General features: G+C 32.9%; 1 protein-coding gene across 2 annotated transcripts; it reads left to right on the forward strand.

The window, feature by feature from the left end:
• The first annotated feature begins 3,617 nt into the window (after window positions 1-3,617).
• On the forward strand, window positions 3,618-18,821 carry LOC105318605 (RNA helicase aquarius). 2 transcript variants are annotated; one of them, XM_066067137.1, is made up of 37 exons: window positions 3,618-3,741; window positions 3,917-4,031; window positions 4,415-4,474; window positions 4,584-4,624; window positions 4,943-4,978; window positions 5,090-5,135; window positions 5,260-5,331; window positions 5,550-5,681; window positions 5,983-6,051; window positions 6,257-6,434; window positions 6,926-7,104; window positions 7,427-7,540; window positions 7,802-7,905; window positions 8,070-8,293; window positions 8,628-8,720; window positions 8,970-9,018; window positions 9,331-9,409; window positions 9,526-9,625; window positions 9,930-10,097; window positions 10,276-10,382; window positions 10,540-10,709; window positions 11,164-11,295; window positions 11,588-11,728; window positions 11,968-12,148; window positions 12,356-12,465; window positions 12,778-12,913; window positions 13,270-13,317; window positions 13,505-13,660; window positions 14,084-14,221; window positions 14,452-14,523; window positions 14,823-15,010; window positions 15,313-15,655; window positions 16,175-16,260; window positions 16,579-16,690; window positions 16,986-17,048; window positions 17,268-17,399; window positions 18,575-18,821. In XM_066067137.1, exons 2-37 carry the CDS (start codon window positions 3,936-3,938, stop codon window positions 18,671-18,673), a joined length of 4,254 nt encoding a protein of 1,417 aa, XP_065923209.1. In that variant the 5' UTR covers window positions 3,618-3,741; window positions 3,917-3,935; the 3' UTR covers window positions 18,674-18,821. The 2 variants fall into 2 exon arrangements, with proteins under 2 accessions (XP_065923209.1, XP_065923210.1); XM_066067138.1 differs by having other exon boundaries at window positions 3,921-4,031.
• The last annotated feature ends 680 nt before the right edge of the window (window positions 18,822-19,501 follow it).

Here is a 19,501-nt window from a genome sequence, read left to right on the forward strand (position 1 = left end):
AAAATTTTGATTTTCTCACCTTCTATGTAAATTAAATACAAAATGGATAATGTAAATGTTTTAAAATCTGCGTTGAATTTTTAGTAATTCTCTGTACAGAACCTCTAGATATTAAGATGATCCTTGACCTCTTGTTTAAAATGTATATCACTAGATGTTATGGTCCAAGCTTTTTTATCCCTCACAATGTCTTTAAAGAACATTGAATAGTTTGACACGTCTATCATCAACCAAAAATATACACTGATAAACTGAACAGAACAAAATATGCAACTTTGTGCAAAAGCGCTTCACAAATGCAGCAAAGCGTTAATTTCTTGCTTGTTTTTAAAGTGTCGTGGCGGGAACCAAATGGTGATGCATGGATTTTGTGAAGTTATTTATTAATCAATTTTTTCCCTTTTTTAATTTTTCCAAACAAAACGGTTTGATTGTGTTTTTAAAATAAAAATACATATTTTCATATACATATAAATAAAGTTTTTTATCATTCCTAAATTGTTATAATCAGGCTAATTAAACGTTGATGATAAAGTCCCGATTGGAAAAGATACATGTTGTACATAACTCTATTCATCTGGGGGATCATACGTAACAAAAAACCAATTTAAATATCGCATCTTTAAACGTCAACAGCTCCCAAACAATAACCCAAATGACGATTATAACTATCGTTATTGAGCCAATGTCTGCCAATTTGTCTTCTGAGAGACTTCGAGGATTTCCCTGCCTGGTTTCTAGAATTAGCGTGTTTCAAAACTAGTAGCGACGCCAAATGTGATTACTATTTTCTCACCCTCGCGATCTTGGGTCCCTATGGGCATCTCAAACACTGTAATAATCTAGCATGGATGTGTTTCTTTATCTGCAATGTTGAATAACGTATTTGACGGCTAAGAAAATTGATTTTCACTGGCTTAGAAAAGTCCGGCGTAAAATGCATCACTGAAGTCCATCAGAACGGGAATATGGCTTTCAATTTCTCAAAGACTAGGCCTAATTGTAACCACAAAGGGACCAGGAGTGATTTTTGGGAAACAAGTGAAATAAAGCAATACGTGATATTGATCAACGCTAAGATTGAATCAACAAATGTAGATTTCAGCGGAAAAAGGGAAAAGAACATAGCCGATTACTTATTTACATAAATGACAGTTATGAACTATACATCGTACAATTTATTGCGACGCGGTTCTTTCGAGGGATTTCACGGATGATGTAGCGTTGTCTGAAAGAAATGACAACTTTCGCCATAAATGATATAAATCGCTTTCTTTCCAACTCACATCAAATGATTTAGGAAGGGTTATTTGATTCATAGCGCAAGACACGAAGAGAGTCGAGTGCTTATTAATAAAAGGAAATCCGATCGAACACTTTCGTTAAAAAATATGAACATGATGAATTTTGTTCGCATTTACGAAATAAGACAAAATTTTTATTGCTAACAATGAAATCTATAATTTAGAAATTTAAAAAATTTACAAGCTATTTGCACTCGATCAGAAACGGTCACATTTATGCATAAACCATTACTATTCTATATATAATTATATACATGTACAGATGCTTCTTGAACAATTCATATAGTGTCCAATACAATACCTCAAAAATACCCTCTTTTTAAGTAAAAAAAAAAAAAGCCCAACTTCCACTGAAGTGATTTCACATTTCTGATTAATTCAATGCGCTTTTTAAACAGCATGTTTTCTCGATACAACTCCTTTTTTTTTTTTCTTTTTTCACATTGGATTTAAATTGCAACATGAAAATTAAACACTAACATCTTTGTAGTGTCCCCCTTGAAAGGAATATGGACGACGCGCAATGGCGTTAATATGATTATAATAAATGGTTTTTCTTAGAAAACAGGATAACACTGTTAAGCACAGGTCACCGTGGCAGAAAATTAAGTTTGGTGGCGCGTGCCTGGGCATTACAGATCCTAATTCTGCCGCATTCAGTCTCTGTTTCTTTTTAATAAAATCCAGGCCTGCTAATTCTCAGCGGTCGCAGATCGGTCCCTTATTTACGGAGGAGGTGATTGAGAATATTCCACAACACCATCTGGTCACCTGCTATCTAATTTGCTGAACGTTTAATTCATTTAAAACCAGAGAGAGAGAGAGAGAGAGAGAGAGAGAGAGAGAGAGAGAGAGAGAGAGAGAGAGAGAGAATTATTTTAACAAGACCTTGGACTTTCGGTTGGATGTAGCTAACTATTTCTTGCGTCAAAACAAGTTTTAAAAAATGACGCTGGATTCAAGTGAAATGTGCACCGATTGCGTAGTCTTACCCCAAAAGCCAGACAAATCTTGTTGATTTCAAAGAGCCATGGCTGAGTGGCCAGCAATGAAATAGACAGGCTTACGTCACATTGCTGTTTGACACAACTACCCAAAGTCCAAGCTCCAGTTAAAATGGTTATATTTTGTTTTGTTATTATAATACGTAAGACGTAAGATTGGCCGATCTATATGTTTGAAATGCGTAGAGGGGAAATCTTTATGTTTTGGAAAGGTAAATAAAATATATATAAAATTCACTTTTATCGGTTTTAAAACTGTTGGGTTTCCTCGCAGCTCTGTCTGGATTTACGAGATTAATCCTTGATATATTTCACGAGAGAGAGAGAGAGAGAGAGAGAGAGAGAGAGAGAGAGAGAGAGAGAGAGAGAGAGATTCGTTATTCACCTTTATTCACAACCAAAAATGTGTGTTGCTATATACCCCGATCGGTACCTTTGTTTTTTCAAGCTGGTTTGATTGCATTATTTGCATTTTATTTATTAATTACTAGTAATCAACACTTTAATCAATCACAAAGTTTCAACATTATTCGAGCAACTATAAAAAATAGTACTTCCGTCTATAAATCATTATTCTGGTAATGTCTGTGATATTATTTTCAAATTATATTTTCAACAATAGCTATAGATATTGATGAAGAAAATGATAACCATATATATACAATCAACCTCGCAACGTCAGGGGTCCTGATGATTGGGCTTAGGACCCCTGTCGTTGTGAGGATACCAGATGACATGCACCCGATCCAGTTCAAATATATTACCAATCTTCTTTACATGAACAGAATATCCAGATTTCGATTCTAACATTGCATTGATTTAAAAAGAAAATTCTTTTGCAAATGATTTTTTTTTACAAAGTACATGTTATTACTGAGAGATGATGCAACTTGTAAATGAATAACACGAATATTAAGTTTATCATTTTTTTTACATTTTTGATTTTTTCTTTAAATCTATTATTTTTTGCTAGTTTTCAAAACCATATGTAAAACTCGAATAAATCTATTTGATAGTATCTATTGTAAAGTTTTCTAAATGTTTTCCCATTCTATCGCACTACACTTTCTTTTGAAGTAAAAATCAGCAGTTTACAGACTCCATTACACTTCATAAGATTCTGTACGATGTATAAGTCTGATATACATATTCTTTTGGTTAATACTATTAGTACAACCTAAATCCGTGGCATTTTAACTCGCAAAACCGCTTCTCTATGATACAAGCGTGTCGTAAAAGTCTTTAGTTTTAATTTTTTCCGGATCTCAATATATACGGTCACCGGTTTTTCGTTTAGTTTACTTGCATCTTATCCGTTTTGACGAATTGAAAACGTTCACATGTGAAAAATTGTTATTGTATTTTTTAAATCAAATACAAGAGAGATGTTTGCTGTAGAACCTGTTTCTTAGGAATAAATACTTTTCTAAGCGGTAATTATGATTTTTTGTTCTTCAGCTCCCTTTTACACACTTTAAAAGTCTTGTGTTCGTTTCATATTACCGGCTATTTTTGTTTTGAATTCAAAACCACTGGAGGAAATTATAACACTAACTCACTTCATTTTTATCTGTAAAAAACACATTGTTATTGAATTTTTTATACTAGCAAGGCGACAACATTCATAATGAGTGCACCGACTGAAAGTGACAAGACCAAGACTGGCAAGAGACGGAACAAAAACCTGACAGTAGAACAGATCCAGGAGGACAGTATAACACAGGTATTACTCGGATATTTAAACGCTTAGTAAACCTCAAAAGTATAAAACGAGAAATCATTATACAGTGATAATATCCTTCGTTATACATTGCATGATTGAATGGCAAATGTCACTGTGTAATGTTGTGTTTGAAGAATTTAAGTATCAATAGAGGGAACAAAAAACAAGTAGTATATAAATGGTTAGATTGTGAACATGTCAGTTAAGATTTCATAAAAAAAAAATTGAAGAGAAGTGGCCATATACCAGAATGTAAATACTAGCGATACACTATTACATTTTCATGTTATGAATTTAACATTATGGGGTTTATTTATCCATTATTTTTTTTTTATTATGAAATAAGTAGATATGTTTAGATTTATATGTTTTTTAATTTTAAGCTTGCAAGTCAACATTGGTCAAAACAAGCTTTGGAAAATGGAGTTCCATTTAAAACAGAGGTATTTGCCTAAACTGATTTCCTACCTTTAACACTTTGAATTTTAATGAGTTAAAAATAGAAACAAAGTTTTAAATACCTTTTTAACAATATAACACTTTTTAAAACAGATTGTTGAAAAGGTTTTCAAAGAAGAGCTTCTGGCCTCAAAGTAAGTGATATACACACAGAAATAAAAACTTACATGCAGTCCATAGTTCCATACTACATATATATCTGAAGATTACTTGTATGTAGCAAAAAAGTTGAGCAAATGCATTTATTTATTATTACAGAACTGTATAATGGATTCAAGTTTCTCAAATATGCATGTCTTATTTTTTTTCATTTTCACAAGTGTTTATATATCTTGTAAGTGTTGTATAATAAAGATGATCTTTAAACAAAAATCTGTCTGAATTATTTTTTATTAATCTTGTTAAAAGTGCACCCCAGTATTTAAATGCAATATTTCTACTTGGATTTTCAGGTTTTCAACAAAAAGAACTATGTTACTAGAATTCAGGTATAAATACAATATTTTGAGAATGAATCGTATACATTTACAACTAGAACACATTAAATGTATAGGGGTGTGTTAATGAGAAATTTCAAAATATTTTTCTTTTCATTTCAGCCAGTACCTTGAAAATTACTTATGGCCAAATTTTACAAAAGAAAAGGTGAGTTTAAATTTTTTGAAAGATTAAACTAAAAAGTTTTCATTATATTAAAGTATGAATACTTGTAAATGTACATGCCTGTTCATGAATAACTTACCATAATATAATATTCTGAATATTTCAGGGACATGCACACATAATGTCGATTGTATTGATGGTGAATGAAAAGTTCAGGGAAAGAGTACCACCTTGGGAAGTAAGATTTTCAAACATGTTTAATAAATCACTTTGAGATTTTACATAATAGAAAATCCTATCTGAGTTTTATCTATTTAAACAAATACATATTTTAGCTGTTATGAAAATTGATAAGAATTCATTCAATAATGTCTAGTGAATTGACCCTCTTTGCAGCTATGTACATTGTAATTGAAAACCACGCCTGTCTATTTTACTATCATTTTTTTTATGTAGTCCTTCAAACAACACCCCGAGCATTTCAGTGATTTCAGTCTCAGAGCCTTGGAAACCTGTCTTGAAGAGGGTACATCACTCAGAGAGTTGTCCATCCTTCTTATCTTCCTCATTCACTGCTTCAACAGTTTGGTAAGTCCATTTATTCGCCATAATTGGCATCTTTCTAAGGATTAACAGTTACAACCAATAAAAAAGTGTGGACATTGAAAAAGTGATGGAGCTTAATAGTACATAGTGCAATGAACATGTTTAAATATGATTTTGTTACTCAATGTACCTTTAAAAATGCCTCTTGGCTGAACATTTATGTGGTACAAAATCAGATGGTTTATATGTATACATGTACATGTACATGCTTCTCCCTATGAATTTCTAACATTTTGTGTATAATATATTGTGAATTGAATGTTTAAACATTTCTTCTCTATAGGAAGTGGACCTTATTCGTGAGCAGATTCAGAAACTGGTGTCTCTACCTATATGGAGCAATATTTTGCAGGTACTTATGAAACTTAACGATTCTTAATATCTTTTATGTGTGTTGTATGTTTTTTGTTGTGTGTGTGGGGGGGGGGGGGTTGAAGTATATATATTTAATACTGTGTCAAAATAGTAGTGTTTTGCTGGTTTAAACCATTTAATTATATCAAGAAAGGTTTCCTAAAAGAACGAACCTGACATCAATTTGAAAATTTTTCAAACAGGGAAAGAGGGATGAAATTTTCAGAAACAATCCAAAGTACAAAAAATTCTTCAACTTGATCAAGAAGAATGATGCCAAGCTGTCGGAGGATCAGATGAAGAGGGTGACGTTTGAGAGGGGCTTCCTCTACCACATGATCAAAAAATTCCTTAGCGTACTGGACACTGTTCCACTGAAAGGTATTGATGCCCGTTATCCATTGATGTGTATGGAAACTCATCTTTAAAGCTGATCATCATTATAATTTACATGTAGTTCATACAGCTATTGAGCAGTCTTACAGTGTACAGAATGATACAGCATGGCTACTAAATTAATTTTAAAATCTACACTGGGATTTTTGTATGTGGATTGAGCTTTTGTTAAATATAATTATTCTTATTTATGATACCACACATCGTTTAAAACTAAATGCCTATTGTGCATTTTTTTAAACATTAAGTGCTTATACTTGTATGCATAGTGCTGAAATCTTTGTAATCATAAAAACTTGATATTGCTCAAATGCAAACAGATTTTGAATCAAACTTTACATGTTGCTTAACAGCTGGTCAGTCAGACCATTAATTGAAAAAGGAAGACAAATTTCATTTTATTCAAAAACTGCATGTGTTCTATATACCACTTAAGGAAAAGCGACTGAATTTCTGATACAGAGAATTTATTGCAGGTGAAGTACCATTCTCCAAGATAAATTTCTGTGAGCGCTTCCTTGAGTTGATGATTGATATTGAGGCTCAGCTTCCTACGCGACGATTCTTCAATGTTCTCCTGGAAGACTGCCACCTGGTGGTCAAATGTCAGCTCTCCAATCTGTGTAAAAGGTCAGAGGGCAAGCTGTTCGGACAGGTAATTGTCAAAGTTACAAGATGATGTCACAGTGTCTATGAATAACATTGATGTTTTTGTGTACGCTTCTAACACTGCAAACTGAAAAAGATTTGAAATTAAATGAAATTGCATTTGTTTGTGAATAGTTAAATTTTGAAAAAGAATTAAAAAAAAGAAGAGCTTTTGTCTTTTGATTTGGATTACTTTACATGTAATTAAGTTGAATATAAAAGAAAATTTTAGTGCCTCAGATTCTAGACCAATTATTGTGTTGGTAGGTGAAGACATTAACTGTTTTTAATAGACCAAAATATGTAAATCTGTACTTTCTGTTACTCAGTTACTGGAGATGTTGAGCAGTTACACAGAATTTGAAATTGATGACATCACAGGCGAGGCCCTGACTCTGCACAACAGAATTGATATCCATTATGACAGAGTCCTGAAGCTGCAGGTATGAAATAGCAATTAGTGTAATAATGATGTCATGCATTATCAGCATTATTAACTACTATGATATATTTACTAGATTTAATAAAATGGATTTATCATAATATTACATATGAGTCAGACTGATAGTGTAACCTTGCTTAAATTTTATGACGATTTTTGATTTAACCTTCATTGTATAAGGAAAGTATGTTAAAGTAAGATAATTAAATGTGTACATTTATTTCTAAAAATTGTATTTTGGTTTAATGTATTATTTAAACAGAAAGTGGCTTTCAAGCACTTCCCAGACCTGCAAAGGTTTGCCATTGCCAATGTAGCCAGTGTGGACACAAGAGCAGCTCTGACAAAGTACTTTAAATCTCTAAGGTAAGAACATGAAGCATGGTTTACACAATTTTTGCAAACTAATCCCTCCGATTTTACTTAAGATTGCCAATTACAGCAAATATACACTTATACTTGTAAAGAAATTAGATTTTTGTTTTTGAAAGAATGTTGTTCACTGTATCTTACATTTTATTTTAACCCAGTCCCGTAGAACTTCACAAGATCTTAGCATACATCCACCAGTTGCCCCCGGTGGAGAAAGAAGAGGATTGTATATCAGATGCGGACTACCTGCTGGAGCTGTTGATCTCCAGACACGAGAAACGCAAGTCTCAGCAGGAGAGGGTGAATGAGATGCCCCTCTACCCCACGGAGAAGATCATCTGGGACGAAAATATCGTACCTGTAGAGTACTTCTCTGGAGAAGGTATTACATGTACTAGTATATGAAAATATAATTTTGGAAATTTAATGATATTTTTCTATAAATTCGATACAATATACAGAATATATGATGTTGATTTTTATCATTAAAGGCAAATGAAAGAATATTTTAGTCTTTAGATAGAGGGCCTTGCTGAAGAAAGGAATAATGTTGGTTCAGATTTTCATTTGAAACGTTCTTTAACAAACATTGATAAAAGAATTGAATTTGATTACCTGAAGTTATATCAGCTAGCTTGAGCTAGTGATCTTCAGATTTATTCTAAAGTTTAAAAAACTTGGTTTGTTCATAAGAAATGTATTCATTTCATTAACAGGTTGTTTGGCTTTGCCTAAGCTCAATCTGCAGTTTCTGACTCTCCATGACTATTTGTTGAAAAACTTTGATCTTTTCCGATTGGAATCTACATGTAAGTTATCCAACATTGTTTGATGTGTAAAGGTAGTAAATCCTGTATATGAACATGACTTGAAGATAATTCTAAAACTCAACATAATTACATGTGCATTAATGAATTGGTTTTTGTTTTAAATGATTTACATTAAACATGTACATGTACTTGAACTGTTATGCTTATCAAAACTTAAAGTTGACAATGGTATTTACATGCACATTTAATATTATTTATTTACCTGACCTTAAATTTGACATTTGACAGATGAAATTCGGCAAGACATAGAGGATGCAGGATCACATCTTAAACCTTGGTATGTCACTTCATTGTTATAAGATATCTATAACTGATTTCATGAATGAACAAAGCATCACTAGAGAAATAAGCTTGTTTATGGTTTAAAAGATTAAACATTGAATATCTTGCACAAAGAGCTATTTAGATAAAAATATAATTTTTGAAATTCAGATTTTTTTCATAATTTATTTAATTCATGAATGGATGGTGTTTGACTTTTTAGTAGCTTATGTAAAACAGATTGTATCATAAATTATGAATGAAGTATGTAGTGTATGGGTAAACATGTATTTGTAAACTGTCTTTAAAAACTTGATGTATTAAACAGGCAGTCAGAAGATGGCAGCTGTTTGTTTGGGGGATGGGCCAGAATGGCTCAGCCAATTGTTGGATTCAATGTTGTGGAGGTTAGCACTATTCTATATTATTTCTCTCCCTTAACTTTTAATGTATTTTTTATGAAGTAAAAATGAATTAAAGCAGATTGTTTATTTGAGAAATGATAATGATTCTTTTTTGACAGGTTGCCAAACCTCGTGTCGGAGAATCTCATCCTGCACAAGTGAGAGCAGACGTCACAGTCAATCTGAGTGTCCGACCTCAGGTTAAAAAAGAATGGGAAGGTGATTATAAATCAAAATATAAGTTTAATTTTCCATTAAACAAGAATCTTAAAAAATCCATATGTATCTTGTTGTTCTGAAAACGATCATTATTAGGGAACTTACAATTTTTAGAGCTTGTGCTTAACAGGGATGGATTCTGACTTTATTTTGACTTAGATATACTTATATGTTTTGTATTAGTTGAACTATATTACATGTCTATTGTACATGTAAGTGAAGAACAACAAATCATGATTACTTTGAATTAGGAGAGGTTAATGTTTTATGAATTATGGTGTACAACTACATGGCTGTTCTGTAGATCTAAGGAAGCATGACGTGGCCTTCCTGATCACTCTGAGACCCACAGTCCCGATCCACCACAAGTACAACTTCCGGGAGCCGTTCATCCCCCAGGTGGGGCTGACCTATGTGCGGGGCTGTGAGGTGGAGGGCATGCTGGATATGGAGGGCAAGGTCATTGAGGATGGTAAGGAGTACAAGAAGATTTTAGATATGTTATGAAGCTGCCTTTATTTCATCATAACAATATTCATAATGTCCTGAAACAAATATAGATATTAATGCAAGGGATGTTTTTCTTAAAACAATTTGGATGAAAAATGTGTAATTTTTTTTTTTCAAAACGGATTTATTTTTCTTATTAGGACCAGAACCAAAGCCCTATCTTTATGGAGACACCCGGACGTTCCGAGTCTGGCTGGATCCCAACCAGTACCAACAGGATATGACCAGTAACATGGATGGTGATGAGGTATATGTGCACAAATATATGCATACTTACACATGTATAGAATCGTCTTTCTGTATCACCCTCCTTTATGCATCCTAATCGAACACCATTGGTTCAGATGTCATGATTCCTATGAAACACCTTATAACAATTTTTATGCCATCTGTTGATTTGACAGGATGTGTATGAGACCTTCAATGTCATCATGAGGAGGAAGCCGAAGGAGAACAACTTTAAGGCTGTCCTGGAAACCATACGTGACCTGATGAACACGGAGTGTGTGGTACCAGACTGGTTACACGACCTCATTCTGGGCTACGGACAGCCAGATGCTGCCCACTACTCAAAGTAAGGGACCCGTCGTATCATCATGGGTTCTATACCAATTCTTTGTTAATATAATACATGTAATAATTACACTAATATTTGACGTTTGTTAAGAAGTTGCAGGGTCATAGAATCAACTTTCTGTATTGCTTTTAAAATCTTGCTGTCATTTACTTTTGTATGTTTGTGATCGCTAAAATGAATTGATTTATAGGTACAATGTACATGCTTTAGACAAGTAATAAAAGAAATATTTCTGTTCGTAGTAAAACTATCATGAATTTATTTATCAAGATTTTTTTCTGATTTCCATCCTTTTGAAAAAAAAAAAGCTGAGGGTTTACAGTTACAGCTAGGTTGAAATGTTCTTTTGGTAGACATGATATGAGGATTATTTGTTATGACAATGGTTGGCAATGGTATGAATGAGTTTTTAATGTTTTATTAGTGTATGTTTTCATGTATGTGTTTACAGAATGAGTAACACGATTGAGACCTTGGACTGGAACGATACCTTCCTGAACATTGATCATCTGAAGGCCAGCTTTCCAGGACACGAGTTTGAGATAACCACAGAAGATGTGAGCAAATGCATCCCACCATTCAGGCAAGTAATATTAGAGACATAGGCATGTTTGTGGACCTGCTTCTACTGAGATCAAACCACCTTTCTTTCTTAGTGCATATTGAATTGTGATATTAAACTAAGCAACCAAAAATTGATATATTAATTAATTGAATTGAAATGAATGTTCTTCAGTATGCAGTTAAATGGGTCATGTTCTTATGTAGTACAGTGTTATTTTTGTCTTATTTGTACAATTTGTGTGAGTTATATGAATTGTTTACGGTACATAAGCTAGTACACCGTTTTAAACATGGCCATTTCTGTCTGACAGGTTGACATTTACAAAGCAGCAGGAACCAGCGACAGGGAAGAGGAAGGCAGCAGAGGAGGAACCAACGCCCTCCAAAAAAGTCATCATACAACCCCACTTCATCGAAAACAGGGGTCCATACCCATACAACCAGCCCAAAAAGTATGTACTCTATACTCTCATAATAGTGTGGAATAATGAGCACACAGAAAGTGTAGCATTGTTTGTGGGTTCAAAATGTCTGTTATACAAGTATATCTACTGTATTACTCTAAGGTATATAGTTCAGATGGTCTACTTTGGAAAGGATTTGTTATAATACCTCATGAAGATCAAGTTATTCAAAGCATTTGAATATTTCTGATTTATAATGAATTTTGGTTGATCAAACTTTCTTTCAGAAATCAGATTCCGTTCACCCCCACTCAAATTGAGGCCATACGGTCAGGCATGCAGCCAGGTCTGACCATGGTAGTTGGACCCCCGGGGACGGGTAAAACGGATGTGGCCGTACAGATCATCTCAAACATCTACCACAACTTCCCTGACCAGCGCACCCTTATTGTCACACACTCCAATCAGGTCAAGTATACACATACACTATGTAGCTTGATATTTCTTGATGTATCTGCTTCTGTAGTTCACAATGGCTTCATTTCTCAAAGGTTTCTGATTGTACGTTTGTTGATTGTGGATCAGCAGTTATGATGCTTAACTTCAGATCAAAAGTGTAATGGCTGGAATCACTTGTTATGAAAACTTTCACAACTATTCTTCTTTGTTAAACAGGCCTTAAATCAGCTCTTTGAGAAAATCATGGCCCTTGACATTGATGAGCGACATTTGCTCCGTCTTGGTCATGGAGAGGAAGCCCTGGAAACTGAGAAAGATTTCAGCAGGTAAAATATGCTGTACAGTATAATTTTATAAGTTTTGTAACATGTTTTGCTATATGAAAGTGTACAAGTGAAATACAGTAAGCAGAATAGAAAAAAAGTAACTTTTGCAAAAATCATTTGGAAGTTGCTGAGCACTTTGATTTGTTAAAACAAACATTCTCTTTCACGATAAGTCCTCTACAAGTCATGTACAGAATGACTGCATTTAGTATCTGCCTAAACAGCATCTAAACATTTTTTCATGGACAAGAAAGGTAGCTTCACAATTCAGAGATGCTAGTGATGTATATATAATGCGTGTCTGATTTGTAGATATGGGCGTGTGAATTACGTCCTTGCCCAGCGCCTAGAACTCCTGGAGGAGGTGGCCAGGCTACAGAGTAGTCTAGATGTCAAGGGGGACATGTCATACACCTGTGAAACAGCTGGATACTTTTACCTCTATCAGGTAAAATTATCACACAAGTTTTCTTGATAAAATTCTTTTATTTGTCTCCAAAAGAAATATATGCACTGGTATAATGTTCATACTTTGTGTTATGTATAATAAATGGATGTAAAAGGAGGATTGTTAATAATCCGATATGATTTATTAAAAAAAATGCCTTGGAGGGAATTTAATTTTTGTTTAAGAAAACATATTTCAAGTGATACAGGAACAATCTTCCCATAGTTTCAGTGAATAAAAAAGGAGGGTTTTTTATTGCAAGAATTGGAATTGCATGTATTTTGTAAAAATGGCAGGGTATTGAATCAAGCTTAATTGTGTACATGTATTCTAATATATGTATGCAATAATTATAGGTGTTAGCAAGATGGGAAGAATATCAAAGTAAACTCAGAAATCAAAAGGTAAGTTAGATTTTCTGTTTTTAATAAAAAAAATTCTAATCTTTAAGTTTTGGTTCATCCTAACTTGTTTTACTTTGCTTCTTAAAAGTTAAATATGAATCAGGAAATAAAAGTTGGAGACTTTCTAATAATTCATTATTTGTATTGCAGAAAATATTGTAAATGTCAAATACATGTACCTTTGCAGGAAAAGACAGTTGATATCATCAAAGATGAGTTTCCCTTCACAAAGTATTTTGAGAATGCCCCTCAGCCTATATTTAAAGGAAGATCTTACGCCGAAGATATGGACATGGCAGAGGGCTGCTTCAGACACATAAAAAAAATCTTCACTCAGCTCGAAGTAAGAAGAAACATAGTCTAAAAACTTCTTAGATACTACTGTAAACCATTGTTAATGAATTTTGTTTACTACTCAGAAGCTATTTGTAATAAATTTTTTATGTTCATACATATATATTTGAATCTCAAAGTGTTAATTGGAGTTTTTAAAATACTTGAATGTACAAGGTAAAAGTAAATGTGCATACACAGGTATGTATACAATTAAGTTTAAATAGAACTGTTACATAATACCTATACTTATATGACATTCCTTTATGTATGAACCACACATTCTGACCTACTATACCATTAATACAAAATTTCACAAAAAGTGTACACATCTTAACAATATGCAATTAAAAAAATTCATGCAATTTTGTTGATGTTTGTTGCTGTTCTTAAATCATTGAGCATACAAGCACTGTCCTTTGCTAAATAACAGGAGTTCCGAGCCTTTGAACTGTTGAGGAGTGGATCGGATCGAGCTGAGTATCTGTTGATCAAGGAGGCTAAGATCATCGCAATGACGTGTACTCACGCAGCCCTGAAGAGGAGGGACCTGGTTTCTATCGGATTCAAGGTACTGTGTCGAGTTCTACAAACGTCTTTAGACACACTAGTGAGGAGACACTGAGCTGTCTGTATTATGATTGATAGATAAACATGAACATATGTGTTATAAATTTTATTTGATGTTACCAATCCATGTCTTTGCTTTATAAAAGGTATAAAAGTTAAAATACAAATGTAAATGTCATTCTCTTGTGTCAGTTTCTGTCTTGAATACATGTATTTTGATTCAAATTTCAGTTTGACAACATTTTGATGGAAGAGTCAGCACAGATCCTTGAAATAGAAACTTTTATCCCATTATTGCTACAGGTATTCTATGAGTGTGATATACTGGTAACAATAATCCTGTCCAACCTATGAGCAGTATTATTCTTAGGAGTGAAGGGATTGTTGGATTAAAATTTAGCAATTGTAAAAATAAACAACATTATAGTCTGGAACTAAAATTGCTGTTCGAATGAACAATTAGACAAATATCAAAGGTGTTGTTTTGGGCAGATTTTTCTGTGCTCTCATAAATCAGTTTTAACATGCATTTCCATATATGTGACTTAATCTGGAAACCTTTTAAAAAAAAACCTTGGTTTAATTAATTTTACTTGTTAAAGAACCCCGAGGACAACAACAATCGTCTGAAGCGCTGGATCATGATTGGAGACCATCACCAGCTCCCCCCTGTCATCAAGAACATGGCGTTCCAGAAGTTCTGTAACATGGAGCAGTCCCTCTTCACACGTCTGGTCAGGCTGGGAGTTCCAACTGTTGACCTTGATGCTCAAGGTCGAGCAAGACCAGGGTATGAGACTTTGTTAGATGGGCTTATTCATATATATGGAAACTGAAATTGACTGAAGGCAACTTTATCATTCCAAATATCTGGTGTTAAAATAAGCTCAGATATATTATATTATTGAAACTAGAGTTAATACTAACAATGGTATTTTGTAAACGTCTTTTTTTTCATTTCAATGTACAAAAAAAAAAGTAAAACATTTATATGATTTTTCATCGTACTGTACATATGTGACAATATATTTATTTAATTGTAATTGACACTTGCAATGTATCTTTGACTAAATATTTAATGAAAAATTTCAGGATAGCCAGTTTATACAATTGGAGATACAAGAAACTGGGCAGCCTCTCTCACGTCATGGTGCATCCCGAGTACAAGAAGGCTAATGCAGGGTTTGTGTTTGACCATCAACTGATAGACGTCCAGGACTTCAATGGTGTGGGAGAATCTGAACCCAACCCATTCTTCTATCAGAATTTGGGGGAAGCTGAGTACGTGGTAGCTACGTTCATGTATATGCGACTTCTTGGTTATCCTGCTGAGAAGATTTCCATCTTAACGACGTACAACGGTCAGAAACACCTGATCAGGGACGTGATCAAACAGCGATGCGGCAGGAATCAGTTTATTGGGACACCACACAAGGTACTCTGCAACAGTCTTACTATTTTATACTCAGTGCTATTTTTATTTGTATTTTTTATGAATATAATGGCTGTGGTATATTGGGTTATCAATAATGTTCTTTTTTTTGAGACTTTTTTATGGAAATGAATGTTGGTATATAGTGAAGACTTTATAATCATGATTTGTCAATCAGTAGTGTAAAAAATTATGTTGTTTAAAATTTTGGGAATATGATATAATTACAATTTGGTTGAACAGTAATTTTTTTCGCTATAAATTTATTTGAGTAACATTATTGGCACTACAGTGTATATGAAAATACATGTACCGGTACTTATAATTCATCCTTGCAGTACTCATTTACATGTAAATAAAATATGCTTAATATTTAATAAATTTTGAACAATGTGCATATACTGGTAAAAGAATCAAAGCCCTTATGGATACCATTTCAAGTTTATTTTGTTTCTATTTGTTAGTAGTGTAACTAAGCATCAGCAGAGACCTAAGATGAAAATACTTTTTATCTCTTTCCAGGTGACTACAGTTGACCGTTACCAAGGTCAGCAGAATGATTACATCCTTCTCTCACTCGTCAGGACAAAGACAGTTGGACATTTAAGGTATTATTTAATGAAACTATGAACCTAAAAATAAATCATAATTAATTTGAAGCAAAATAAATTTTTACTCTGGAAAAAAGGTTTGTGGCACTTTCAAATAAACATGATGAATTATTATCAATGCTATGATAGTTCTTAAAATTTATTATTTTTTAAAAATTTAATAGCTTATTCTTCTACCTTTAAAGTTTAAATGAACATGTATGTTCATTAACATGTGTATATAATTTCCATGTGTATATACATGGAAATTGAAAAAGTTAAAAAAAAATTTTGTGTTAAAATAGAAAATGCATTTATGTTATTTTTGTTGTACAGAGATGTGAGAAGATTGGTGGTAGCCATGTCCCGAGCCAGACTGGGACTGTACGTGTTTGGCAGGGTCTCTCTATTCAGTAATTGTTTTGAACTCACGCCAACTTTTAACAAGGTAAGAATAAAAGATCATCAACTGATTATTTAAAATTATATATTTTTTTTAAATTTTTTTAAATTTAATTTTTTTATTATTAAAAAACATCTACAAGTTAGAACACCTCTTTTTAGACAAGTGTATTATTGTTTTATGATTAATTTCTTGAAGTACACTGTAGATATATAGGCTTTATATATGAAACAGGTAGTTAGGATATCAAATATGAAACAGTTTATGATTTCTGGTGAATGTTAACACGATAGTTTATATTTCATGATGACAAATTTTATCATGAATTTTTTGTTTACAGTTGATGGCCAGACCCTTACAACTTCACATTGTGCCATCAGAAGTTTATCCGCCCTCCAGGAAGGTATACAAGTTATCTGTACTTCTGTACACGTTTATTGAAAGCTATCAAAAAATAAATTAAGCCAATGAATTTTTAGTTTGTGGACCAAAAATGTACTGATACTCATAAATATTTATTTCATTTTTGAAAATAAAACAGGATTTATTGAAGAACTTTTGTCATAAAGTTACATGACATTTTTATCCCAAGTGTGGTTATTATACATCTGTCCTTATGTAGATGAATGAACCAATCAAAGGAGAAGCAATGATTATGAAAAACATGCCCCACATGGCTCAGTTTGTGTACGACTTCTACAACCAGAAAATCAACAGACTGATGTCACAGCACGGAGGAGGAAGACAGACAAAGGTAAAACAGCTCCTGGATATGTAATCATTTATATACATGTATTTTGTCACCCTACTTATCAAAGAGTTGTGATTCTGGGTAATATTTATTTCAAGGTATCTTCTTATGAAGTAGGCCACCATATGACCTACAGTCTAAATTTTTATTTTTTATTTATAAAATGATTCACTTGTGCATTTTAAATGGTTGACCAAAATATTGAATGTTAAAGTCAAGTTACAAGTGAGATACAGAGGTAAGAATTGGTTGCTATGTAAACAAAGCTCGAGTCTTATAGTTGTTTACAAAAAATGTAATGTAGAGAATTACCATTTCTTAGACAAAATGACATGCAAAATTTAATTCAATATCCACATAAATACTATTATCAACGAAAGAAAGATTTATTTGATTGAAACTTACACCAATACAACACATAATTATGTAAAAAATGACAATATTCAAGCTTTGTTTACAAAACAAATAATTATGAACTCTGTATCTTGCTTATAACTTGATATTTGACTTTAAAATTTTGACAAAGCATTATAGACTTCTATATTCATCAGTATAAACATTGAAAATAATAAAATAAAATTTGAAAATTTTAAGTCAAATCGTGTCCAAGTCCCTTTAATTCCCTGACCCCGTTGTTATGTATCAAAATGCGAGAATATAAAAAATCTGAGTGTTTATACAAGGTACTCATATGAGTATCTAGCACCTGAAAAGGTGTGGAAATCAATTGACAGTAGCAATCTTTCCATTTTAGAAGTTGGGTGCACTTAAATGTTATATTACAACAATAATTATAAATGGGTATAACAAATACATTGTAACTGCTGCTTTTTGAAAACCATTTCATTAATCACAATCATTCATTGTGAGTTAATATACATGTATCATGATCGGGTTTTAATTTTATGTTTTACAAATTTTTATTTTGCACAAATTCAACCTACTGTGATTTGCTGCAAAATGAAAAAATTGCGAATTTTTTCGACCGGAATTTTAACCTGCTATACAGCATCTCAATGCTCTTTTTGAACACCACTTGCAAGAACAGCTTTAACAGCCATAGAGCTTCAATGTGTCCTTTTATAAGTAGGTCACAGTGACCTACTTTTGGTAATCTATAGTAGCATAATCACAGAAAATCTACTAAACCAAATATACATGTATACTTTCATCTTTAGGCTGAACCTTTAGAGACACCGCCTATAACTGAAGAGAAAAAGGAAGAATCACTGGAAACCGAACCAGTGGAATCACAGGACACCAAAATGGAAGGATGAAAAATTTGAGAGGACTAAAGTGAATTCATGGAAAAGTGTAAACATCTTCATCCCATTATGTGTTAATGTATAAATCCATTATCAGACTTCATATCATGATAGAAGATTTTCAAAATAAAATTCCATTTTAACTATGGAAACTAATGTACTAGTATCTTACTCTCTTTATTAATGAATTCAATATTACAAAAGCAGCAATTGGACAATTCATTATTTTTCATTTGGACAATGTCACATCTGTGGGCTTTAAGCTGTTAAGATAATGTTTGGCAGGGCATTTGTGTCATACTGATATGTTTCTTCTTCATCTTCAAATGATACTTTACTTTTTTTTTTAAACCATCTTTGATTCTTGATTGTATTGTGGAAATGCTATAAATTCAGTTTAAAAGAATTATAACTTTATAAGATCATATTGTACATTCACTATTTTTTTTAGGTTACCTGAATCAATAGGGTGACCTATTTTGCTATCTGTTTACATATAGAAATTAAATCACTTGTAATTCGAGAATTTGATCCAAGGATTTGTGTCATTTTATTCGCTCCCCATACATCCTCTGAATATCTTACCATTGTCATTGACAGTGTTGGTTTCACGTCAGATTTTTCTCCCACCTGTTTCATCTCTTTCTCTCTAAGTTTCAACTGTGTAGAGGCAGTCTCCATGGGTTTAATTTCTCTGTTCTCTGGTTTTATATCTGGAACCGTTACTTTACCCAGTAATTTGGCAATATCCTCCTTGCTGCAATGACCAGTAGTAAATACTGGAGGGACTGGTTTGGTGATCTCTGGTATGGGTTGGATTTTTAACTGATCAGAAAAAGA

This window comes from Magallana gigas, chromosome 7, assembly GCF_963853765.1.
Source record: "Magallana gigas chromosome 7, xbMagGiga1.1, whole genome shotgun sequence".
In the NCBI taxonomy this organism is placed as follows: Eukaryota; Metazoa; Mollusca; class Bivalvia; order Ostreida; family Ostreidae; genus Magallana; species Magallana gigas.